This window comes from Micromys minutus, assembly GCF_963924665.1.
Source record: "Micromys minutus genome assembly, chromosome: 18".
NCBI lineage: Eukaryota > Metazoa > Chordata > Mammalia > Rodentia > Muridae > Micromys > Micromys minutus.
In genome coordinates, this window is record NC_137953.1 from 31745463 (window position 1) to 31772856 (window position 27394).

Here is a 27394-nt window from a genome sequence, read left to right on the forward strand (position 1 = left end):
TATGTGGAAATGACTTCAGTCATCTACAGTTCAGTGAGGTATATAATAATAAAATGTCTGGTACCTCACACTGTCATTTGAGATGACAAAGTACAATTTGACTAATATACCTATAAAATGGTAATCATTGTATAGTTCTTTCTCAAGTTACCAGGTGAGTGTTCAAAGGCCAGAACTGGTATACATCCAGCTGATCATTTGATTAACAGTCCTTTTGCTTACAGCACTTTAAGAAAAAAACCAAATCAATTGCCATTTATTAAATGCATGACTGCTGTTTTTAAAAATGTGTAGCAAGCCAGGCATTTAATTCCAGAACTGAGGAGGCAGAGGTAGACAGATCTCTGTGAGTTCCCGGACAGTAAAGACTGTTATACAGAAAAAACAATCCTGAAAACCAAAACCAAAACAAAAGTAACAATTGTGAATACAAACAACATATTTTATTTCATCCCTGAAAACAATGAAATCAGAGATGCTTAGGACTCGTCAGAGACTGAACGGTACTGCAGAATCTACCTGCCAATGGGACATCATTTCTTCACAAAAACGTACAGGGAAGACATTTCAGAAAGTTATCTTTCATGAAACAATATATTTCTTATACTTATTTTAACAAAATATTATAATCACTGCTACTTTTGGGGTAGCATTATAATAATGAAATATATCGAAAACTAAATTCAATTTAGTCTAAATCTAGAGGCTGGCTGCACATAAGCAGTTATCATATAGAATAAATACTACCAAATATAGAATACTATATAGCAATTGGATTTGCTACAAAGACTATTTAAATAAAGACATGTTTTATTCTATACTAGAATTAACCAAGTCAAGATTTCTTGTGCTGTATACAGTAGCTGTTTCTCTAAAAAGATAAACAATCTTCATAATTTATATTTTAATGTTCTTAATTTTGTGAAGTGGTCATTGTATAAAATGAATAGCTAACCTGACATTTCCTAACACAGGATTCTCTTAAATAACATCAACTCACATTAATTTTCCAGGCAGTTTTGTGCAGCGCAAATAACATTTATTATATACATCTGGCTAAAGTCCTCACATCCTTTCCTTCCTCCAACAAAATAACCAAAGAACACTTACCAAAATACGGGAATGATGTACTTTCCTAGTAGGAGAAACGATCAATGGTTTTATATAGGCTCTGCTCTGTTGCCTAGGCTGGCAGTGAATTCTCAACTCTCCTGTCCCAGCCTCCTGAGTTCCACGGCTACAGGCATATGACACTGAGATTACTTTCAAATCACCAACCATGATTGTGAAAAATCATGCATATTTTATTTTTTTATTTCATCATAAAAATATGTATTATTCTGCAGAATATATGTAAGAAATTTTAAAGTGTGAGATTAGCGGCTACTCTCATCTCTATTAAATTGTCCCTGATGGTTAGCTACGGACAGTGGCTGCTACCCATTTCAAAATTATATTCTTACAAATGCTATTTTTAAAAATATACAATTAACCTTCAGTTATCTGAAGGATAGTGCAAATGAAAACATTCTTTGGGTCTATTTCGAAACACGATTTTCAACATGACACTTCCTTTCTCTGCTCATAATTTGAGTAACAAAATACAGTTCTGGAAGCAAGCGTGTTCTCTACTCACAGGGATGTGGCTGAGGGCAGGTGACAGATGAGCCAAACGTTACTGTCCACTTATCTGACAAACACTTTATATACTTAAGGATTTAGAGAAAGGACTCCATGTTTTCTGGTGCTTTTGCTTCTTGATCTCTGCAGAGATGACCTCCCTGTTCACCATATCAGCCTTGTTACCAAACTCCTGTTAAGTATACAGAACAGCATTAAAGAGCTTTGTGTCAAAGCAAACTAATAATGCCTGCGATTATATATACAGAATTAGCATCCTATGAATCCAGCAAGCTCATTGGAAATGTGTAGAGCTTTTATTGTCAAGTATTACTCTGTCCTAGGCAGCAGTGTCCTGCGATGGATGCAACCCACAGCGGTGTAGCCACACAGGTAGCCTCCATTGCTATCTGACGCTGCCCGAAACACTCGTCCTTTTGTTGGTCGTTACAGGCACCAAATTGCCATTGGTGGCATTGGTAGCATTGGTTGCTGAGGCATTCACAACAATATAGTCGACCTTGCTTTCCAGCTTCACCAAGCGCTGCAAGATGTCATCCAAGAGGACGGCGATCGTTCTCTTCAGATCAGCTACAAGGAGAAAGTTGAAATCGGTCATGTTAAATAGCAATAGAGCACTTAAACACTTATGTCTTTACAGTTTAAGGGAAAGAGGTAAATAATTACCAGGATATCTGAAAGAAAATGTGCTACAGAGAAGAGCCCAACAGAGAAAGCCGAGTCACATTCACGACTAGCACCATGCAGCCCAGGACTCCCCACTTCTGAGAGCAGTGCATCCGATTGAAAGTCTAGCTCACAGCATCAGCCCCTCTGTAAGGAACACGTCAGACGGTTTCTTACTGTTAAAAACGTATTTATTTTATGTGTATAGGTACTTTATCTGCATGTATGTCTATGCATCATGTGTATGCCTTGGTGCCCAGAAGCTAGAGAGAGTAGTGGATTCCATAGACTGGAGTTAAAGACAGTGGAGAGAGAGCTGGAGAGATGGCTCAGTGGTTAAGGGCACTGACTGCTCTTCCAGAGGTCCTGAGTTCAATTCCCAGCAACCACATGGTGGCTCACAACCATCTGTAATGGGTCTGATGCCCTCTTCTGGTGAGTCTGAATACAGTGTACTCACATACATAAAATAAATAAAACAAAACAGTTGTGGGCTCCGTGTGGGTGCTTCTGGGTTCTGGAGAAGAGAAGCCAACACTCTTACCAAAGAGCCCTCTCTTGGCTCCCTATTCTGAGTTTCTGAATAGGTTATAAGAAGACTGAGCCAGGCAGCTGAGGAACTAGTGAAGGCAGAGAAGGAGAGAGCCCCATAAGCAAGTGACCCCCACAAGCCAGACTCTGATGCTCCAGCGGGGAACAGGGGGGATGGGGGGGAGGGGAGGGCAGCCAGTGCACATGGCGACCTGCTCTGAAGACCTAGTTTCTCTTTCGGACTTAGTCTATGTGACCCCAGGCTACTCCAGCAGCCTCTCCCTCCATGCTGAGGACAAACACAGAGGCTTTTGACTTTGCATTCTTGTTTGTGTGCAGATGCTACTGCCTGGCCAGCACCAACCATGAAGCATTGACTGAGAAGGTAAACACCAGACCCATGAAGGATACAGCATCCTCACCTGGGTACCACAGAGAGACATCTAACACTGAGATCATGACAATGGCTGACCCATCCCACTCTATCAAGAGGGGACAGATGTAGAGGGTAGTTCTGAGGCTCTTTGATCAGAAATCTGTGTTTACTGATGCTAAAGATTGTTGTCCCCAATTAGACTCTGGTCTATCAATAAAGATGCCAGTTATCAATGGCTGAGTACACTGAGGGACACAGAGACTTGAACAGATAGGATGCAGAGAGAAAAATCAGTGGAAGAAGGGAATGAAGTAGCGGCAGGAGAAAAACCAACCTACCATGAGAGTATCTGGATAAGTGGTGTGGCCTCTGGGCTACCTACTGAACCTGGGGTAGCGGGGGAAGGATTAGGAGTGTCCGGTCATTGAGTTAGCCAAGGTATAAAGAATAACTGGTGTGTGTGTGTGTGTGTGTGTGTGTGTGTGTGTTCTTTCTATTCAAGGATCAGATATAGGTTCTGGGTGGGTACACACCTGTCACCAGCTGGCAAAACAGAGCAGTGCAGACAAAACTCCTGAAACAGAGAACTCCAAACTATCCATTGAAGTTTAGTTCAGCAGGATCCCCCACTGCTTGATGAGCCCTAGTCTAACTCCGCCCATCCACCCAGACCCCGTCCTACCCCTTGACTGGATGGTCCAGTCCTATAGGCCTGGCCGGCCTCTCAGCTCCTTCTTCAGCTCTGCCTCAGCAGGTTTCTCTGCAGGTCCTCTCACTGAGATGCTTAGAGCCTGTTAATTTTCAGGAACTAGGTTCTATGTATGAGCTCTCACCTCATTCTCACAGGCTTCTCTGAACTGTGTCATCAACCTTTTGTAGCTATTCTGAAACCCACACACAACTGTAAAGGAAGATGTCTGGGGGCAGGCAAGGTGGCTTGTGGGTAAATCTCCAGCTGTAAAAGCCCGAGAGCATGAGTTCAATCCCCAGCACGTACATTTGGAGAGAACTGACTCCCAAATCTTTTCTCTGCCTTGCATGTATGCACATACACGCACACTCATAAACATGGTGATACACACCATTCAATACACATGCACACAATAATAAACTAATTTTTAATAGATGATCTGAGTGTTATTAGCAATTAAGACTGGAATAAAAGATCTCATGGCCTCACTGTCAGGACAGCTGGAACCATCTGGAAAACTGCAGTCAATGAAGCCAACAAAATCTATGAATTTACTATCACTGAATAAATTCTGACCTTGTGGGAAGATGCAGTGTCTAATGCTGATACTGCACATTCAGGAGACCTGGCCAGGGTCCCGGGCCTGCACCTAATTCTAATTTTAATTTCTTCCAGAAAGACTCTTAACCTCTGTGGAAGGTAGAAGGGCATTAGTACATTTTCTCAGAGGCTTTTCACAGACCTTAGGGATGCAATAGTGGCAACTGGTACGGTTGTTTTGTTGATCCTGGATCAAACAGTCAACTCCACCCAGGCCTGTCATCCCCAGGACAAACCATCTAACAGCAGCTGATAAGGCTGGTAATAGCTGTGCTGTCAGAAGTGAGACACACCCCTCTATGAATGCAATTAATATCATCGGATTACATTATAATTAAATGGCAAGTTCACAATTTTAAGTGAAACTTAAAATTTTTCAGAAAGAAATGGTAGACAATCAAAAACATGCTGATTAAAAGATTAACCAAGGGGGCTGCAGAGATGGACCCATGGTTAAGAATGCTGGTTGACCTTACACGGCTTCCAGCACTCCAATCAGGTGGGTCGCAGCAACCTACAACTCCAAATAAACCCTTTCCTCCCCAGCTTGCTTTTGCCATGGTGTTCTGTTGCAGCAATAGAAACCCTAAGTAAGACACTGAGCTACAAGGCAAAACCTTGTCTCAAAAGACCGAAGATGTGGGGGTAAGGGCAGGTACAGATGCCCAACTCATTGCTTAACAATTCAACAGCTTACCCTCAGCCTTCACTTATTTTTGAGACAGTCTCACACTGGACCTAGCTAGAACTTGCCAATCCAGTTAGACCAGTTGGCCAGCAGGCCCCAGGGATCCCCTGTCTCCACCAACCTAATGCTAGGATCACAGGTATGTTCCACCATGCCTGGCCATTTCTTTCTAACATGGTCTTAAATGGGGCATCTGTGTCTCCTCCTCCATGGCTCAGGGAATACTACAGAAGAAAAGGGCAGAAAGAATGTAAGAGCGACTGAACTCTTGAACTCACAGCCATCGTGACACACTGTAAGGCCTTTCCTCAAGAGGCATGATAAACACCTCTGCTGAAAGGAAAAGGCGACTTGAACAAAAAGCAAACACTCAACCAACAAACTTACTAGAGAGCCCAATCCCAATGCACTCAGGATGCAGGAAAACACTGAGTTCAAGGTCAGCCTAATTTATAAAGCAAGAACCTGTCTTACAAGTAAGCAGAGTTGCACACAAGCCCAGTTAATAAGGTGCTCACCTAGTATGCACAAAACCCTAAGTTTGACAACACATAAACCAAGAGTCCTGAGACAGGCCTGTAATCCTGTACCAGGGAAACAGTTAAAGATCAGAAGTTCAAGACCATATTCAACTACAAGGTAAATTCAAAGTCAACCTGGAAAACATGAGATTCTGCCTCAAGATAAATAAATTAAATAAAACCGGCTAGGGCTATAGCTTGGTTTAGAGTGTGTAGTGGTTTGAATAGGGATACCCCTAAGGATTCATGTGAGGGGCTGTGTGGCTCATAGGGAGTGGCACTATTAGGAGGTGTGGCCTTGATGGAGGATTGTGGGGACAGACTTTGAGGTCATATTAGCTCAAGTCTGACCAGTGTGGCCCAGTCTCCTACGGCCTACAGATCAACCTGTAGGACTCTCAGCTCCTCCTCTGGCACCAAGTCTGCCTGAACGTTGACATGCTTCCTGTCATGATGATAATGAACTAAACCTCTGAACTGTAAGCCAGACCCAATTAAATGCTGTCTTTTATAAAAGCTGCTTTAGTCATGGTCTCTTCACAGCAATGAAACCCTAATTAAGACAGTGTGATAGCCTAGCGTTATGTGAAAACCCTGGATTTGATTCCCAGCACTGGATGAATGGGCTTCAAACTTCCTAGCTTCCCACCTTATCTAAAAGGAAAAGTCCAGCACACACAAACTTAAAACAGGAACCTAAGCCACGAAAGGGAGAGGTGCAGTAAGCAATGCTGGAACAGGGTAAACCCTGTTTCCTGGGACTTAATAGATGGTATCCATTTGATGCTTTATATGAAGAAGCCAAAAATTAAAATATATATATATATATATAACACAATAATATTGTTACATACTCATTTGTAAATGCACACAATATACCTTATGCATACATATGTTAAAGAGACGAATGTCACAATTTCTATAATGTACTTAAAATGTAAGGAATTTTGTGGAAATATTAATAATATTCTGGGCAAGAAATATATAAGTACTATATTTCTACTTTGCATTTGAAAATATTCACCTATAATTTTTTTAAAATCAATTAATAAAGAGCAGGCACGCACGGCTGCTGAGCTCACTTCCTGTAAGTGTGCTTACACAGGAATGAGCTGGGAAGGAGAAGACAAGGGACATCGCGTGGTTCTCACCATAGCCTGCCATGGACGCACCGCTGTCCACGTCCGCCATGCTCCTGCTCTCCTCGGCCAGAGCTTTCACGTATCTTTTGCTTAAATCTAGGATCTGCTCACGAAGCTTGACGCTGCTCTGCCGCTGCGGCTGTTGCAAAGTGTAGTGAAGTAGCATCAGCCCCCAGATGAGTCCGAACACCAGCAACAGGAAGCTCAGCTTCTGGGACATGTTCTTTCTTGAGATTGTACGGAACATGTCTGATGAAGGAAGCAAGCCGACTTGATCGAGGAGCAGCAACTGGGAACAAGACACCAAACGATCAAGTCTTTCGAGAGGGAAGAGGAGGAGCAGCTGTCTACCGCCGTCTGTCCATCTTCGGCAGGGCCTCGTCTGCTCTCGAAACTGTAATGAAGAACAAGGGGTCAGTGCGACCCGCAGCAGCACCAGGATTAGCAAGGACAGCAAGCCAGCCCTGGTTTGCTACGGACACCTTCCTTGACAGCTTTCTCTGCCATCTAACAAGCTCCCTGGTCATCTATCAGTTCCTTTTCATATTCTTTCTAAATTAAACTAGAAATAAATCTGTTAGTAGCTGCAAAATAAATAAATAAATCTGACTGTGCCGCCACAGTTAGAAAATTTTGATTTCTCATCCGTCACTAAAGCCATTGATACAAGATTCTAGGTTCTGTCTATTCAAACGTGGCCACCAACAGCAACACAAAGGCGATTCCTAAAGGAACTAACCCTGTGACACATCCACCCTAAAATGGAAAGTATTCAAGTGAAAGGTTAAAAGTTGGAAAACTTGGGAAGAGTTAGAATATAAAAATTAATGTTCATAAGCCACCTAAATGCTCAAGAAACAAAGCTCTGCTTTCATCACCCAGAGCAGGGAAAATAAATGGAAGTTTAAAAATCTATAGTGCATTTTCCGTGAGTATTTCAGAGCTTACTAAAAATAGTCTTTAGGGACGCTCTCGTTTTCCAGGGCAAACAAATAGGCGTGCCGATCTAACCATCTGCTAGGGATAACAAGACCAGTAGAACCTACTTTGAGACTACATGTAAAGGCCAATACAATAAAGTAATGTAAAGGTGAGAAGGCAGGCACAGGGCACATGGAGGGAAAGATCGAAAGGCGAGCTCTAGGCCAGCCTAGGCTGCATGCGACTGTCAAGTCATCTCAGTACACAGCAAGATAAACAAATCAACCCAAAGCCTTCAGAGCATTAAATAACTTTCATTCAGCACATACTAAGTTATGCTCTATAGTTGACCTTCCTTAGAAATGTGCTTTCTAGAAGAGATGCTTTAGATTTTTTTGTTTTATTTGAGACAAGCTCTGGCTATGCATCCTGGATGGCCTGGGATCCAATACATACATCAAAGCTGGCCTCAAACTTACACAGATCCACTTGCCTTGCACACTTATAAACTGTGTATCCCTCGCACCCTATGAAAAGAGCGCTGGGCTCTCCCATTAGTTCAAAAGACAAGTCGGCATGACTGAAAAGCCAGAACCGTGACATCACTGGAGCACCGAGAAAAAGGCCAGCAAGGTGGTTCTGGCAGATGAAGAGTTAAATGACAGCTAAGAAAGAGAGAGGAAGGGAAGAGAAAGCATGTCCAACCGCACACTGCATGCTGAGGACTGGCAGTAGGGAAGCAGCAGAGCTGCTGTTTTCCATAGGTAAACCATATGGGCAGAAAAGCTGCGTGTACAGTGCAGACACAGCCATTTATAACACGAAAGCGGCTTGACTGCGGGCCGTGTGTTTGAAACAGCGTGAGGACAAGCGCAGTGACAGTGGACGCTGTGCTCAGAACCAAGGCTACGGTGCAGTCATGTGACACAGCACAGTAAACACAGCCACAAACACCTTGGGCTCAGTACACACTTGGTTTTAAATTCACTTCTGGCTGCTGCACGGTGAGAAATCTTTTACTGTTTCCCAATTTAAAAACAAACAAACAAAAATCTCTCAATAACTCAACCCCAGATGACTAGATATAAGATATGACTTCACCATTGGTCAGAAAAGAGACCTTCATAAATGCAAGAGCGTTCCAACCTGCACTCTACAGAGTATCTGCTCGGTATTGATATGGGAAAAATCGACGTTTCCTCTCCGGGTTCTTAATCTTATTAATAAGAGATTTTAAAAAATGGACCCAGAGGAAAGTTCAAGGACATTTTAATTAGCATTTAAGCAGAAAACCCAAGGGCAGGCAAACGGTAAATCTCAACAGATTTATCTGAGTTAGCAAGAAAGTTAGGCATGTAACTGACAAGCAGAGACTGGGAGGGAGCCTTGAGGAAATTCAAAGCCTTGAGGAAAGCGAGCTGGGGAAGAGAACAAAGAAGTGGGAGTTTTCTTAGGGATTCAAAACAGCCAGTGGTTCAGGAAGCTGTGGCCTGGTGAGCTAATGCTCAAGGGGTGAGCTTTGGGAAATAAAGTTAGAAAGTAACACTGAAGGACCAGTCTCTCTACCTTGCTTTAAAGCAAGCATGGCTTCCAAGCTCCTTGACCATGCCCAGCTAGAATGTTAGGTCTTCACCCAAGTCACAGACACTGTTTTCTTGATCAGGAGTATTTTCTACTCCCCACCCCCCATCAATTTATCTACTTTATATCCTGAAACCCCCCTCCCCAACTCCTCAAAGCCCCTTCCTCCTCACCTCCTTCCTTCTCCTCTGAGGAGGAGGATGCACTCCCTGGATGTCAATCTACACTGGCACATCAAGTCACTACAGGACTAGGCACATCCTCTCCCATTCACTAAGACCAGACAAGGTGGTCCAGTCAGGGGAACAGGATCCACAGGCAGGCAACAGTCAGGGACAGCCCCCGCTCCAGTTACTGGGGGACCCACATGAAAACCAAGCTGCATTTCTGCTATATATGCGCAAGAGTGGAGGTTCTAGGTCCAGCCCATGCATGCTATTTGGTTGGTGGTTCAGTCTCTGGGAGTCCTCTCTCCCAGGCTCTCCCTGTACCCAAACTCCTCCTCTCCCCTTTACCACCCAGGGCCCGCCCACCATCCACCTCCAATGACCATTTTACTTCTCCTTCTGAGATTCAAGCATCCTCCATAGGCCCTCCTTATTAGCTTCTCTGGGTCTGTGGATTGTAGCATGGCTAATACTCACTTATACGTGAAGAAATACCATGCACCTCCTTTGGGGTAGGTTACCTCACTCAGGATGATATTTTCTAGTTCCATCCATTTGCCTGCAAACTTCATGTCTTCACTTTTAATAGCTGAGTAGTTTTCCACTGTGTAAATGAATCACATTTTTTTCATTCATTCTTCAGTTGAAGAACATTCGAGGTTTTTTTTTCCCCTCTATTTCTGGCTATTACAAATGAAGCTACCATGAACGTAGTTGAACAAGTGTCCTTGTGGTATGATGGAACGTCTTTTGGTTGTATGCTAATGGCATAGCTAGATCCTAGGGTAGAACTACTCCCAATTTTCTGAGAAACCATCAAACTGATTTCCAGAGTGGTTGTACAAGATTTCACTCCCATCAGCAATGAAGGAGTGTTCCCCTTGCTCCACAGCCTTGTCAGCATGTGCTGTCCCTTGACATTCTGATGAGTGTAAGGTGAAATTTCAGGGTTGTTTTAATTTGCATTTCCCTGATGACTAAGGATGTTAAACAAGTGTTTCTCAGTTATTAGAGATTCCTCAACTGAGAAGTCTCTGTTTAGCTCTGTACCCCATTTTTAAACTGGGTTATTTGTTTGTTGGAGTCTAATTTCTTGAGTTCTTTTTTTTTTAAAGATTGATTGATTGATTGATTTACTATATATAATTACACTGTAGCTATCTTCAGACACACCAGACGAGGGCATCGAATCCTATTACAGATGGTTGTGAGCCACCATGTGGTTGCTGGGAATTGAACTCAGGACCTCTGGAAGAGCAGTCAGTGCTCTTAACCACTGAGCCATCTCTCCAGCCCCTTGAATTCTTTATATATTTTTGGACACTTGCCCCTGTTGGATATAGGACTGGTGAATATGTTTTCCCAATCTGTGGTCAGCTGTTTTGTCCTACTGATTGTATCCTTAGCCTTGCAGAAGCTTTTCAGTTCAATGAGGTTCCATTTATTGTTGACCTTAGTGCTTGAGCTATTAGTGTTCTGTTCAGGAATTTGGCTCCTGCACCAATGCGTTCAAGGCTGTTCCCCACTTTCTCTTCTGTTAGATTCAGGGTTAGATTCTGCTTTTTGTTGAGGGCTTTGATCCACTTGGCCTTAGTTTTGTGCAGGGTAATAAATAATGATCTACTGCATTCTTCTACATGTATTTCTTCTCTTGACAATACTCAGCTTCTAACAATGAAATTCCCACCTCAATGGGAAGTCAGGGGTTTGGACTCAGACAATAATGATGAGGTGGTGTCTCCTCTGTGATTTGTCACAGTAATAAGACATTTATTATGCAAAGCATTTGGCAATGTATTATATACACACAGTAGAGGTTTTATTCAGCCACAAAGAAAAGCAAGTTTATGTCCCTTACAGGAAGATGGACAGAACTGGAAATCACCATTAAGTGGAATGAGCCAGTCTCACAGTGTCATGTTCTCCCTCATAGGTGATAGTTAACGTTAAAAGAAAGAAACGAAAGGGAAAACAATTTGAAAAAAAAAAATGGGAGGAGGGCAAAGAAAGTGAAGGAGGGCTAAGGGTGTACAGATGGAGTGAATGTGAAGAGGGGCATTCTCCACTACTCTGTTCCACGTACAGAAGTGTCGACAAAACCTAGTGCTCTACACAGCTAATATACACTAATATGAGGAATGGAAACAGAAAGGTTTGTCTTAGGAATAACAAAGGTGTAAGAGGGTGAGAGCATGGGTCCCAGTCTACACTAGGGCTCTGAAAGGACATCAAGGAATAAAGTAGGTATGGCAACACAAAGAAGAAAAAACACCCCAGAACCCTTCCCAAGTTAAAAAGATGTCCAGGAGCCAGCTTATGCCTGACTAAGGGCTGAAAAGTTCCAAAGTCTGAGAGGGTTCCCTACAGTACCCAAGACCTTAGACTCAGCCTGAGAACCACAAGCAAATCCAAGCAACACAGGAAGAGGTAACTATGTCGTTAAAAGTACATATCCCCATTGTTCTTTCTCAGGCAATATTTTACCAAAAAAAAAAAAAAAAAAAAAAAAAAAAAAATCACCTCGAAAGATTCCTTAGAATCCCGGTACCAAATCATACCCTATACTAATTAAATAACAATGGGGATGGGAACTTAACTTCATCCTTGGAACAAGAATGCTTTGGTTTTTCATGATGCATGTGCTGGTGAGCATTCCTACACTGTGGGCAAACATTCTCCCTACCACTGAGCTGTGTTCCCAGCCAGCATCAGTATTTACAGTTGCCATTGCTTTACAATGTACAGCAAAGTCAGAGAAGAACACTGCCCAGAATCTCAGATCTCTTCCAGAAATGAAGCAGCGACAAGACTCGCAGGGAAGGTGCTGTAAATTCTCAGTTATAAATCAGATCATTTGGTGTGACATCAGAATACTGTTGCTTGAGGGAGGCAGAGACCCGTGGCTTTTACCAGAAAACAAGTTCTTGCTGCCAGAGTGGCCAAGTCCCCATTCTTACTAGGCAGGCATAAAGGTGAAAAGCCAACTCCACTGAACCACTTCAGTGTCAATATGAGCACACGTCCCTGTCCACTGGGAGTTACATGTATGCTTTCATATAAAAAGTACAGACAAGAAGTTTGAACTTTCAGCAACTAACAGAAATTTACTTACACTTTTTCAGTGATTAGAGAAGGAACAATTATTAGCCTCAATTAGGAAAAAAAAGGATTGTAGGCATAAATTTTTACAGCCTACTTTTAATAAGGGTTCAACAGCTCCTCTAATCCACCACCCAGTAGAGGTAATGAAATAGAAAAATTATTAGGATATGGGGGAAGCAGACCTGTTCAGAAACAGTTTTTTGGGGATGAGCTTGATCTTCTGGGGCAGCTGTTCCATCCTGTAGCAAACACCAAATACGACTCAGCAACTGCAGGCAGACACCAGGCACAAACCAACAACTTTGGTCCAGTCCTCTCGGCAAGCAGACACCAGGCAGCTGTAGTCCAATCCTGAAGAAACTACCAGGCCTGCCAACAGGCATGAGGAAGGTCACCAAAGCTAAAAGCTGCAGCAGGAACCTCACGAGCAGTTCTTAATTTTTCTCAGTGGCGGTGTTACCACAAGTTGAGTTCAACAATGCTATGTAAGGTGAGCCAATATATATGTGTTTAACAAAGAATAGCAAGGCAGAGCAAACCAAACCAAAGCTCAGTGCTCATCTCCCACTATCTGGGAGGTCATAGTGATACTCCTTCAGCAAGTGTCCTGTCAGGTGTCTGCTCTATCCAAACATCCTTCCACCCATGTCTGCTTCAGGAAAATGGTCTTTTACATGTTTGGTTTAGCAAGACATGACAGGGAGTTTGAACTTTCAGCAACTAACAGTAATTTACTTACATCCTTTCATCTGTGTGCCCCAGCAACACATCATTTGACATAACTAACTTTCCAAAGAACTAGAAGTTTCCATTTCAGAGCACTCAGTGTGGTTTTCCGCATGGTGTTCAAAGCTTCAAATGACAGCAGAACCTCCACTCTGACACTGCCATTTTCTTTTATATTTCAAGTACTGGCCCTCTGAAAGCCAAGGGTCACTACCTAGAAACCTGACAGGCCTAACACTATCACTAAGGATTTCTGGGCCACCACCATATAACAGTCGTTTGTTTGCCAGTCAAAATTCCAGCAAGCTAAAACGATTTTCCCCAGATTACTGTCACCATTTGTAGAGAACAATTCTGATACTAAGATCTTGTTCCCCAACTGGTTCTTGATCTGTCAGTAAAGAAAGCCAAGGGCCAATTGCTGGTTGGAAGAGACAGGTGGGACTTCCGGGGCTCTGGAGACCGGGCCTAAGCAGAAGTGAGACAGTAAGGCAATACTCTGAATAAGTAGAAACGGGCTGTATCTGATGACGTCTGTATGAGGTATGGGCTAAGGTAACCCCTCAGAGGGGTTAGCAACTGCTCTGCCAACTACAAAATCTGGTCCCAGTTTCCAGCCAACTAAAACGATTACCATTTGTTTCTGACCAGAATGTTGCTCTCAGTACTATCAAATAGCAGAGCTAGAGAGATGCCTCACTGCTGCTTTTTTCAGAGGAAAGGAGTTCAATTCCCGGCATCTATGTTGGGATGGCTCACTGCCTGTAATTCCAGCTACAGAAAATTTGAAGCCCTCTTCAGGCCACCATGAACTTGGGCAAATGGACAAATGGACAGGGACTGATAAACACATACATACACACATACACACACACACACACACACACACACACACACATATACACATGAGTGCAAAATCTTAAGATTAAAAAAAAGCAAGCAAATGTAGGGGGCAGTTCTGATGCTCTGATCGGGAATGAATGCTGAAGGTCCTGTTCCCCAATTGGTTCTTGATCAATCAATAAAGATGCTATCTGCCAAAGGTTGGGTAAAGAGGCCAGACTTCCCACAGGCAGGCTAGCAGATGCAGGAGAGGAGAAAAGAATTCGCCATTCTTCAAAGGGAAAAAGAGCCATCAGCCATGTGAGGTCTAGGGCAGAGTGGCCATTGGCTGCTTCCCTGACTGGGCCTGGGACAGCAGGCAGATTAGAAACCCAACTAAGCTGAGGGAAGATTTGGGTGCAACAGCCAAGGAAGGCTTAGAAGAGCCTGGCCATTGAGCTAAAGCATATCAAAGACAAGTTAATGTGTGTGTGTGTGTTTCATCTGCAAATCTGGTGTGGCTCCTGGGTGGAGGGCTGGTAGTGCAGTCTACCCAGAGCTTAAAGTGGGAGCAGAAACTACATGCTACAAGCAAATATGCAGCCAAGGACTCACACACCCTAGGAAGGCCTTGTCTGGACAAACCAAAAAGTAAAGAAGCAAGAGTATATTTATAACCCACAAGTACACACAGGAACAAAAAGAAAGCAGCGTGGCAAAGCAATTCCTTCTTGCAAAAACCAATTCACTAAAAATCCAAACCAGGATAGCAAGCTCAGGTTTTTATTTGGACACAGGTGGTGCCTGTGTCTTTTCCACATTGGCTGGGGTCCAAACTGTCTTCCCCAATTGGCTAGTCTTAAAAGAATCATGCAAGGAGAATGAAGGAAAGAGAGAAGGAATCTGCTACCCCAGGCTGCCGAGTTCTGGAGGGTTGGGGCAAGCTGCTTTTGTACAAAGTAATATGGGGAAAATAGATGATTTGCATAAATATTTTACAAGATGGGAGAGATTAGAGGTGTAGGAGATTTGCAGAAGTTTTGCAAATCTAACTAGGCTGTCCACCTCTGATAGAAGAAAGACTTTTCCTTCACAGAAAACCCCAGGCAAAGAAAGCCCATATATCCTATTTCTTAGGAGCTTGTGAGACTATCTGGTAACATACAGGATCAATAATGACCTGATGTGATGATCTTTACAAACACAAAAACACGTAGTTTGTATGTTCTGATAGGAAGAGGATAATAGGAAGTGGGATGCAGAACACAAAGTCTGGGAAACAATTCCAAGAATGTTAACAGAAAACCGTGATTAGGTATTTTAAGTACAATGTGTCAAACTCTAAAAACAGGTGGCCTAAGGAATACAGACATCAGGCTGCAAAGACTGGCAGAAGGTTTTTCTAAGTTTCTCTGTTTGTTACAGGGTCTATTACTGCCACTCCAACTTATAAAAGCATTCCAGGAAGCAGGTGTAGTGATGCTTGCCTCTAGTCCAGTACTCAGGGGGCAGAAACAAGATCTGAGGGCAGCCAGAGCTACACAGAGAGAGCCTGACTCTACAACAACAACTGCAACCCTCTAATACAGTTCTCATGTTGTGGTGACCCCCCCTCCCAACCGTAGCGTTACTTTATTGTTACTGCATACGTGTATTTTGCTAGTTATTTGTCATAATGTGAATATCTGATAGGCTACCCTTGTGGGGGCCACAACCCCCAGGTTGAGAACTGCTGCTTTAAAAGACCACACTGGTCAAAGCTCTCTCACACGCAAGCAGTATGCCATGCAAATAGCCACGCACACGCAGTTAAGTAACATTTTAGAGTTTTCTCCCTAGCCCCAAACCAAAAGATAAAGCTGTTAAGCCTATAGTAGATCTATTACTACAACAAAAGAAAGACAAATAACCACAAAACACTTAATGCCAGAATTATAGAAAAGGAAGAGAGCACAGAGGGAGTCAGGACCATCCAACAACATCCAAACTCTCAGCTTGGGACCCCACTGCTTTCCAAAAGCAGAGAACAAAACAGATTATTTGCAATTAGCAATGTTTTAAAACAAAGCAGAAACCATCAGAGAAAAATGTAAATGCTACAGATTTTATTTCGCAAAATTTTTCATGGTGTATTAATTTTTACATACAAGCATGTCCATGAAACCTACGGATAAGGATTTATTGCTGAGTTTCAGTTTTAAAAAGCATTTTAAAAAACAAGTGCCTTTTAAACTGCCTGTCATGAAGTTTTTCCTTTTTTTTTTTTTTTTTTACTCACTGTAATAGCAACTGTAATGTTAAAAACATCAACAGATGGCTAATCCTACCTCAGAATCTCTCATTCAAGTCCCATTTCGCCCTGATTCGGTGCTACGTTTTGTGCTGTTATGAATAATATCTAACAGAGGCAGCTGCAGCCGCCAGCACACACAGCTGCCCTCAGCCTAAGGTGCTTTAAGAATCACACCCACCTGCCTACCTCCAAAGGACTTCACTGCCATAGAGGCTTGTGTGGAGTGTAAAGACATGGTATGCTCACCAGCACTCAGAAGCACACATAGCTCTCTCCAATACAAGATGCAGAAGAAAGTCCTGCACACACAGACATACCCGAACCAGACTTGGCCCTGGAATGGAATTTCTGGGGAAAATGTCCATTCCTAAAATATTTTCTCTACATAATACTGCCTGAAGCAAATATCTGGTGGAAAAAAATTAACATAGGCGACAGCTTCCAACTCTATAATTAGGTCTGAACTTGAAGATGCTTAGGCCTAGGGGTATATAGCTATTGAGTTCAATCCCCACTGCCAAGAACTAAAGATAAAAAATAAAACCTACTGCCTTGAAGAAAGCTACAATAAGACTTCCTGCTAAGGTGACACACAGGCATCTTAACATTTTCAGATGGCATCTTGAGGAAGAGAAGAGAGGCAGCAGCAAAATTATAAAAATAGATTATTTTAAAAGCATGAATAAAGTACCCTAAGGCACTCCTGTCTGATGGCTTTAATTCCAGGACGAAGGAGGCAGCCGCTCAAGCTCTGTGAGTTGGAGACCAGTTTGGTCTACCTAGCAAGTTCCAGTGCAGCAGGAGCTACGGTGGAGACTGGGTGGGGGTAAAGTAAGACTGGGGTTAAAACAGGAAGCAGTATATCAAAAGGAAAGCGCTTAATCACTGTGCTATAGTGAGTGTTTAATCTAAGGCATTATGCAGCATCAGATATTTCAGTTCCAGGCTGAGCTGCTCAGGGCCTTGGCAAATCGTAACTTGTGGCATATGGCCCTACACCCCTTTCCACAGCTAAGTGGACCAGCATTGGGCACCCTTACCAGGGGCCTTCTACACAAAGAGACCAGAGAGAAAACAAGGGCTAAAGAAGATGAACTCATGGAGAGAAAAAAAAAAATGAAATCAGGTTAGGGAAGTGAGACCAGAAAGTATGAGTGAGCAGGAGAGAGGTACTCGGGACCACCAGGAAGGAAGAAAGGGGAGGCCCAGAACAGAAACACGCAGCACAGGAGAGCGGGTACTGGGTGATAGGGATCATGATTTCTGCAGCGTCCTAGCTCTCTTGAGAATCCCTTTTTATCAGGGCGGATGCAGTGAACTGTAAAACCTGGAGGCAGGGAACAAGGGCACAAATGAATAAGGGAATTTATAGTTTTCCCGTGTGTTAAAATGGATGTTTCAAGATCCTTAGCATTGAAAGTCTGAGGTAGAGGGGTCCCTGGAGCCAATCTGTTCACTATAGCAGGCACGGGGAAGGAAGACTGCAGGGAAAGCAAAGCTAAGGTCATGTGGAGGGTGACAGAACAGGACCAGTGCCAGTTCCGCGCTCTGCTCTGCGGTTCTCACGTCTCTTCTACTGCACTCACTCAGTAACACCGGGAGAAACATCTTCCAGACGAGTGTCGGGGCAATCGGAAATGTTGACACGCATATGCCTTCTTCCCCGATTCCCTTTCCCTAAAGGTATTACACCGTCACTTAAATCATCAGGCTCACCAGCTGCACTGTCCCGCTACAACTGTGCATTCCTCGACTCAAAGTGGTAACATACAGGGCAGACACCTTAAGTGAAAGGGAGATCCAGTTAAAGATGTATAGAGATTTCCTCGAAAACTCAATGTCAGTAGCACTGAGAAAGCAAGGGTAAAAAACAAACAAACAAACAAAAAACTGATGGGACCTGAACACATTGAAGTCATTCCTGATCAGACTGCATTTATTCAGTTCCAGAACAAAACTACAACTTGAGAACAGAAATCCTAAGCCTCCTGGTACATAAGAATGGGCATTGTTGGTCAGTGTCCAGAACCGGTCAGTATGGCTAAATTGAGATACAGGTCATGCTTCCATCACAGCAGATGAATTACAGTGGTGACAATGAGACCTGTAACATTTGTAAAAAATAAAATAAAATAAAAAACAAATAAAATTTTTAAAAAATTAAAAAAATAAATTAAAATATTAAAAAAGAGAGAGAACAGAAATCCTAAGTGGGTGCCGGGTGATGGTGGCACATGCCTTTAATCCCAGCACGAGAGAGGCAGAGGCAGGAGGATCTCTGAGTTTGAGGCCAGCCTGGTCTACTGAGTAATTTCCAGGACAGCCAGAGCTACACAGAGAAACCCTGGGAGGGAGGTAGAGAGGGAGGTAGGGAGGGAGGGAGGGGTAGAAAAAACAGAACCAGTGAGAAACAGTACAGAAAGGTGATACAGGGGAAAGCTGCAAAGGGCCTGGATCTGACAGACAAGCCTTTAATCTCCTTTTAAGGGTTTCCTATGGGACCAGGCTAGGGAGGCGGGGGAGGTGAGTGAGTCCTTGTACAGTATCTCCAGAGCTGATCCTCAGAAAAGCAGAGTCATCAGTTTCCTTAGGTCATTCTCAGCCATCTTAAAGGGGCAGAAATTAAGAAGCCAGCACATCTTAAGGAATTCTTTGCATGTAAAGGGGTAAAATATAAACTGAACACACAACCTTGAGTGCTAATGATTAAACAAAAGTTCACACACTTCATATCACATTCAAAACATCTCTTCATCAAATGAAGAACTCAAGGTGTCATAGTTTATTATTCACAAGTCTAAAAACTTAAAACGATGTGTGATCTCCATCTACTGGATGAAACATATGGGCTTGGAGCCGTTGATTAGCCTGAACGAAGCAGCAGGCAGCGAGACGCCAAGGGTTCGAATCCTGTCTGCCTAGCCATTCCATTGCCACCGCCTGCACCCACAGCAGATAAAGTTCTCCTCACTAGCCTCCCAGGGGAAGAGTTTGGCAGGTTTAAAAGGCATTTCACGTCCTTCTCCTAACAAGAGAACTGAGCTGTCAAGACCGGAGCACGAAGGAGCGTGGTCGCGGTGAGTGCCCATCCCCGCAGAGCTCCGCTGAGCCCGGCCCGACGGTCGAGGCTGTCAAAGTAGCAAAGCCGGGGCCGCAGGGACACCGCCTCCCGCCTCCCCTATCTCCTCCCTTTTACCTGGCCTGCTGGTTTCCTGTCAATCACGCGGGCCGCCGCCGCAGGGCTCACAAACTAGAGCTACAGTCACATCCCGCAGCAGGCGCCAGCGGCACCGCGGAAGCCTCCGGGCCAGAACAGAGGTAGGACCGAGAGCGCTCTGCACCCAGGGGCTCTGCTCCCCGTTTCCGCTCCGCCTCCCGGCCGCACTTCCCCCACTCCCAGGCCCTGGCCCTCCGCGCGTGGCATTGTGGGGGATGTAGTTCCGCCTTGCGGAGAGACAGCACGTGCTCTTGGTCCCGGGGGCTCAAGGCGACGCGGTTGCTTAGCAACTAAGAGGCATAGCAGCTGCAATACTACCAAAGAAAACACTGCACCCTATTCACCACTAGGTGAAGCATCCTACTACCGACCTTCCACTAGAAAAGCAACCACTAATGCTGTTGTCTGACACTAGAGGGCATCCTAATGTTGGACAGTCCAGTGTGCTCCTGAAGGTCCTCACCCAGGGCAATAGATAAGAAAAACAAAAGGACTGAGGATAAATAGAAACAAACTATCCTTTTCTGGGGACTGGAGACCTAGCCCAACAGTTCAGACAGTTTGCTGAGGGACCAGAAGGTCAGAGTTCGATTCCCAGCTCCCACATCAAGAGGTTCGTAATCTCTTGGAACTCCAGCCCCAAGGGATCCCAACCGCTTCTGGCCTCTGCAGACCTCAGCAATACTCACACACAATTTCATGAATACAAATAAAGTGTTTTTAAGATATTCTTGTCATGGACGGTATAATTATATATCAACACAACAAATACAAAACAAAGTTAGTACATTTTCTTAAAAAACAAGGACTTTGGGGCTTGGCCATGCAGCTTAGTGGTAGACTTGCCAGGTGGGCATATGGTTCTGATAGTGCCCAGCATACACAAAAATGACACATTAAAAAGTCAAGTTGGACTGGAAAGATGGCTTAGTGGTTAAGAGCACTTGTTCTTAGAGAACACTCAGGTTCAGTCCCCAGAATCCACATGGTGGCTCACAACCATCTGTCACCACAGTTCCAGATATTATCTGACAGTCTTCCTCTGGCTTCACCAGGAATACAGTTGGTACACTATAAGGTACATGCAAACAAAACACCCATAACTCATAAAGTCCTCTCTCTCTCTCCTCCTCCCCCCCCTTACACACACACACAAACACACACCTCAAAAAAAAATAAATAAATAAAACAGGAGGATCTGGAGATCAAACACAGCCTGCGAAAGACAGTTTTAACAGCAACAACAACAAAAAAGACAAGCCTTAGAATGGAGTAAGACCCTTGAACTATATATAACAAGAAAGGTCTTGTATTCAGAATGTGTGGAGAAGAGGAATCAAGGGTTAAACAAAGAGTTCCCTTCCAAAGCGGAAGTATACATCTCATTCATATTCTCGGCACCTTCTCATAGAGAGTGGTTCTGGAGACGATCTCAGCAGGTATGTGAGGCCTCAGCTTAACTGCAAGTGTGTGTTAGTGGGTCTCCCTGGAGCATAAGGAATGAGCAGATGGCCTTCGTTCTGGAAACTACAGACAGGATTGTGGGTTGAATAAACCTTTACAAATAGGACACATCTTGGAGGCTTACTTCAGAACTGGACTGGAACCAAGGTCTAGCCAGTGTACTTTGATGAATGTTAGCTATTTGCAGAGAACTGGGTGGTGGCATGTTTGAACCAAATGTGAAAAAAGCCAGAAGAAATGCTGTTGGAAGATTCTTGATCCAGCAGCTGCTTAACAGAGCCTGGCCACTCAAGTATATTCCTTTAAAGCCAAAATGCTGACTACCTGCTTCTGCCTCATGTTGACACCCATTTCCAAAGATGATGGAGCAAGTGTGAGCCAGGAGGAAGCTGAGCCCAAGAGGTGGTACTTCCTACTCAGACCCTGTCTTGTCAGGCCTCCAGCTGCCCAGTGTAAACTGTCAATGCTTAAACCAAAAAGGGCATGTGCAGCTGGTGTCTGTCAGGGACAGCCCAGTCCCTGGCTTGTAGTTGCCTAGAAGAAGCTACAACAATTCAGTGAATAGTTAAAGTGCTGTTTGATATAAAGCCTTCGTTCCACTCCTGTGGCTTTCCAAGTTCCTGATGAGGCTACAAAGGCTCCATCCATACAGAAAACCAATAATGTAAATAAAAGCCAATCCTGCAAGCATGGTTTGCAGAGGCGGGTGATGAATGTGAAGCCACCCGCGGGATGCATTTGAGTCTGGTTTTTCTGTGCTTTGTCATTGACTCAGTAGGAACTTTTGTTACTCAACTCTGTGCATAACTTATTTAATGTACTGTATAAATGAACCAAAACTGTTAAATATGTATTTAGTTTGTTCTACTTAAAGTAGTTAATAAAAATGCTATATTCCTAAAAAAAAAAAAAAAAAAAAAAAAAAAAAAAAAAAAAAAAAACAAAAAAAACAAAGAGTTCCATGGTAGAATGCAGGCACCTGTAAGGGTTTGACACCCTGTATGAGGATAGTTTGATTTTCCACATCACAGGAGAAGGAAAGGGGGATTCAAACCGGCCCCTAACTAAGGGCGGGAAATCCATGTAACCAGTACACACAATGGCATAATCCGGACACAAATGTTGTGTTCTCTAATGCTGATAGCCATATATGACACTTGAGGACTTGCAGTTAGTCTGAATTAGGATGTACTTTAACAGCAAGCCACCAAATAGATACTGAAGAAAGAATGTAGTTATCAACCAGGGCTTTAAATTATTGACTCTTGTTTCAGTCAGGGTTTCTATTCCTGCACAAGCATCATGACAAAGAAGCAAGTTAGGGAGAAAAGGGTTTATTCAGCTTACACTTCCACTTTACTGTTTATCACCAGAAAAAGTCAGGACTGGAACTCAAGCAGGTCAGGAAGCAGGAGCTGATGCAGGGGCCATGGAGGGATGTTGCCTACTGGCTTTCTTCCCCTGGCTTGCTCAGCTTTCTCATAGAACCCAGGACCAGCAGCCCAGAGATGGCACCACCTACAATGGGCTGGGTCCTCCCCCTTGATCACTAGTTGAAAAAATGCCTTACAGCTGGATCTCATGGAGGCATTTCCTCAAGGGAGGCTCCTTTCTCTGTGATAACTCCAGCTTGTGTCAGTTGATACACAAAACCAGCCAGTACAATCGGGGCAAATGACTGTAGAGCAGAGTCAAGCCATCGAGGCCTACAAGGAGCACAAACTGAAGGAATAATAGCCACCTGTCAGGTGGAAGATGAGTTCAAGGTTGGCTCTCCAGATATTGTAGCCAGGAAGAGTTCTGCCATCTTCCAGCTGCTTGCCTGTAGAGATGAGCCTATGCTGGCCTAAGAGAATGCTTTACTTGCCCTGGCTCTGGGGTCTTGGTCTTCACACATAGTACTGTCACAGAACTCACAATAGGCCCCTGAGAGCTTCAATTGAAGGTGCAAGCTGTTACAGGATATTTGAGCCTGTTTCTAGCTAGGGTGTGGCTCAGCTGTAGCACACACCTGTAATGCTTCTGCGTGGAATCTACACACACACTCCTAGTACCCACCTTTAATCCCAAACAATGAAGGTAAAGTTAGCTTGGAGAAAGAAGCACTAAGTTTGAAAGGTGATGTCTAACTGAGTGGCAGAGAAAGATTTTGAAAGAGCCAAAGTTGGAGTCAGTTTAAGGCCAGTGGGAAAATTCCACCACAAACCTCTGAGTACAAAGACCCCCTCCCTTCCAGGAAGAAAAGGGGCTAGTTTAGTTCCTGCTACAGCTACAAGTCAAACTGTCAGACAAAGGTACCTGCAACTCCCAACCGACCCCCACCCCCCAGAAATTTCTGTACAGTACACTGAATCAGTTTGAAAGTTTCACTCCACCAAATGTTCATAGTACCTGCCTAGTTACCATTGTTCTAGTTCTGCCCCAATTGTTTGAATTCTGCCCCATCGTTTGCAAGATATATAATCCCCTGTTAGAATCTGCTTAGGGTCATATCACCCTTGAAATGGGATGACTCCAACATGTTGGAACAACAGTGAACTGCCTCTTGCTTTTGCATCAATCACTGACTCTGTGAGTCTCTGTCAGGGGGTCCCGGTAGAGGTCCAATTTGAACCTCACAATTTGACAGAATAGAACTCTTGCAAGAAGAGAGAGGAAAGGGGAGCAACTTAGGGAGAGACAGACAGTACAGTTGAAGAGAGTCCAGTACAGGAACACAGCAGAGCTGGTGGAGAACAGTGGAATTAAGAGGGACCAGCACAGAGAGGGAGAGGGGGAGTTTACCCGGAGAGTTTTACAGAGACAGACTGAAGAGAGGACAACCTAGCAGCAAGAGGACAACTACAGCAAGCCAACAAGCCGGTGAGAGTTACTTCCATACTTGCCACCCAACTAGCCATCACATTCTTCTTTTAGAACAACTCAGCAAAATAAAAAATTCCAGTTTATTGTTGGACATTGTTTCACGTACATCAAACAGGCCAAAATAATAAATAAACAAACAGCAACTTTATAGACAAAAAAAGGAAAAAAAATCTTTTTATAGTTGGCCTTTTAAACCATCTCATGCAAACCAACTGTTTATAGTTCAGCTAGGTACATACACACAAAAAAAGTTACCAGAATGCTTGGATTTTTGTTGTTGTTGTTGTTGTTGTTTTTAACAAGAATTTTTTTTTCTCCTTTGAGATTATAATGAACATGGTCACACCACAAGTAAAGTCTGAAGTAGAACAGAAAACGCTCTGAAGGCTGGTTTGGTTACCTGTTATCATTAAAAATGGCTGGCCCCTAACAATAAGTACAAAAATAGAGACTTAAATAAAAAATACAAACAAATTAAAAAAAATATTTTTAAGAAAAAAAAAGCAGGGTCTGGCAAGTTCTGGTTCTTTTTTCCTCCCATGTTGGCAATTCATGTTGTAGTTTTGGTGGGGTGGTGGAGAGCGCGTGTCATCTGTGGGTGGCACTGCCCGCTGTGGGTGGGCGGGGCCTGCTTCTCTACTCGAAGGTAACCACGTTTAAATTCTGAGAAGAGGGAGTGGAGGGCGAATAAGTCACAGAGTGTACGTAAGGTTAGCTTTTCTTTTTGCTGTCTAGTCATCATCATCAATCTGCTGCTTCTTGGTGTCAACGTCATCATCCTCATCACCCTCAGCCACCCGCTTGCCGGTAGGAGCCTCAGCTTCCTCATCCTCATCTCCATCCTCATCCTCACAGCCTTTCCATTGGCAGGTGCATCTCTTCCATTCTCGGCCTCCTCCACACTTCCTTCTTCTCCTCCAGATCCCTGGTGGTGATCTGGGAGCTGGTGTCCACTGCCCCGTCTGGCATGGTGGGGCGCGCCCGTGGTTCGAAGCAGCGAGTAAGGGATTAGTGGAGTTTCAAGGTCTCTGGTGAGAACACTGCTGGAATCTGTGCTGGAGGAGACGGTGGGCCGGAAGGTGGCTGCAGTGAGCGCACAGCAACAAAGCAAAGATGGGTTTTTCGGAGCAGCCAGTCAGCCATCACATTCCTGATAGTGTCAAAGGACTGCCTCCAAAGTGGTGATGGTCTTCCAGACAGGCTCTTCACAAAGATTTCTATTTTTGCCTTTTAACAGATGTGATGAAACCACAAGCCACCCATCAAACTGAAACACCATGATACCAGCAACATAGAACCTGACAAACCCATTCATCATCGCAATTTACTTAGCATGAAATTAGATAATATTATAAAATGTAATATATATTAGTTGCTCAAGTGAATTAAATCAGAGTGGAAGCCATGCCTTTCTAGAATCCAAGTGAAAAATCACAGCCAACCAGAATCAGAGTCTGTTAGCAAAGGGCCACCTTTCTCAACAAGAGAATAAGGCTAGCAAAGTCAAGCTAGCAAGAAAAACACCCACCTGTGAGTTTAACCATGTGTTCTCTGAGAAAAAGAACTGGGGCGACAACTGAGAAGGAGGTAAAGTTGGAGTTGTATTTCCATTCTTGTTTGTTTGATAGAAATTAAGACAGGCTCTTGCATACCCCCAGGGTGACCTTAAATTTGCTCCATAGCTCATGATGACCCAAGAGTACGGGTCACAGGTATACACCAGTGTGGCTTTTGTTTTGTTTTGGTTTTGGTTTCTTTTGGTTTGGTGGTTGAATTCAGGATCTCAGACATGGTAGATAAGGACCCAACCAACTATGCCATATCTTCAGCCTCACGGTTCTCGTTCCTAAGACAAAGCATGATGCTAGGGCCATATCTCTCAGACCTGCAGACACCAGGAAAGGACTCGGGATAAACATGCAGGGAATGTGTCCTGAGGGTAGGAGTGGCTTTTTCCTGAAATTGGGGGACAGTGTGGTTGGAAATAGACTGCACAGACCTCAGAAAGCAGAGACAGGAAGGTCACAGGTTTGAGAACAATGAGGGTTACATAATAATTTTAAGGCCAAGCTGAGGGACTTAGTCACAAAGAAAATGTTTAAAGGGCTGGGTTATCAATCAGTGGGAGAATACTTGTCTAAGCAGGGGCAGGTCCTTAGCTTTAACCCCTAGCATACCTGCATACACACACACACAATCAGAAGTGAACTCAGAATCACTGGACAAGACCTGAGCCTGCAGCCCAGTAACTCTGCTCTGGCCTTTCCCATAGTGATTTCATCACAAGAATGAAACCTGGTCCTCCCCTTTTTGAGGAATTTGGGATATGAGAAGGACCTGCTAGCTATAAAAGAACTCTTAAGACAGACAGTTTTTACTGTATTTAGTAAATCCTGAGGATTAGTTTGTACACTTATAAGGGATGCAGCTATAGTTTAGTGGCTGTGAGCACACATTGCTCTTCCAGATGATCTGAGTTCAATTCTCAGTACCCACAGCAGGTGGCTTACCTGTAACTCCAGCTCCAGGGAAATCTGATGCCTCTAAACTCCAAGAGCACCTACACTCACATGCACACACACACACACACACACACACACACACACACACACAATTTAAAAACAAAAACCAATTTTATTTTTAAAAATTCTATTCAGATTCCCACATTCCAAAGCACGTCCCACGTACTTGACTCAGTGAATCCTGAAGCACAGTCTTTTAGCAGAACAGATAGAGGCAGACTTGAAACCCAAGTCCCCGTCGGCTCATCTCTTCCCGCCCACACCATGTCAGCAGCTCTCTTGGATTCCACAAAAAGTGAGAGGGAAGGAAAGAAGAAGAAGAAAAATTGGCAGCCATTAACTATACCATCTCTTCATTTGGCTGAGGATAAACAGGATTTAGACTCTCAGCTTTCATACAAATAACTTCCTCTACTCAAACACTGGGTTGAATGTTTCCAGAGTACCAACTGCCCGGTTTTATGCTGGCACCTCAGAGAACACATGGCCAGCACAAACAGGCCCACACTTTTTGACTTTTCCTAGGAGGCTAAGATAACATGCCCAACAAGAAAGGCAGACGACAAAAATACAAGACATTATTAAGTGAGGCATTGATAATACTGCAGAAATTCAAGGTGCTGCAGTGTTTATAATTCTGTAGCAGGTGTTAGATAAAGTTCATTTATATTAAGAAAACTTTTAAATCTGGGACCCTATTGTTAGTTAATGGAAACAAGGTGATAACTTGTATCGGTAAGGGTTCTCTAAAGAAACAGAGCTAATAGAATGAATGTGTTTGTTTGTTTCTTGAGACAAGGTTTCTCTGTGTAGTCCAGGCTGTCCAGACCATGCTGGCCTCGAACACACAGAGATCTG

General features: G+C 43.7%; 1 protein-coding gene and 1 pseudogene across 2 annotated transcripts; both read right to left on the reverse strand.

The window, feature by feature from the left end:
* Positions 1-531: 531 nt before the first annotated feature.
* CCDC126 (coiled-coil domain containing 126) lies at positions 532-19818 on the reverse strand. The gene is made up of 3 exons (XM_080932058.1): positions 19665-19818; positions 6866-7250; positions 532-2211 (listed from the first exon to the last, which is right to left on the reverse strand). The coding sequence occupies exons 2-3, from the start codon at positions 7101-7103 to the stop codon at positions 2027-2029; spliced, it is 423 nt and encodes a 140-aa protein (XP_080788184.1). The 5' UTR covers positions 7104-7250; positions 19665-19818; the 3' UTR covers positions 532-2026.
* A 4927-nt stretch (positions 19819-24745) lies between these two features.
* On the reverse strand, positions 24746-24983 carry LOC308432191 (prothymosin alpha-like; annotated as a pseudogene). The gene has a single exon. The product of its transcript is annotated as a prothymosin alpha-like (transcript).
* Positions 24984-27394: the final 2411 nt, after the last annotated feature.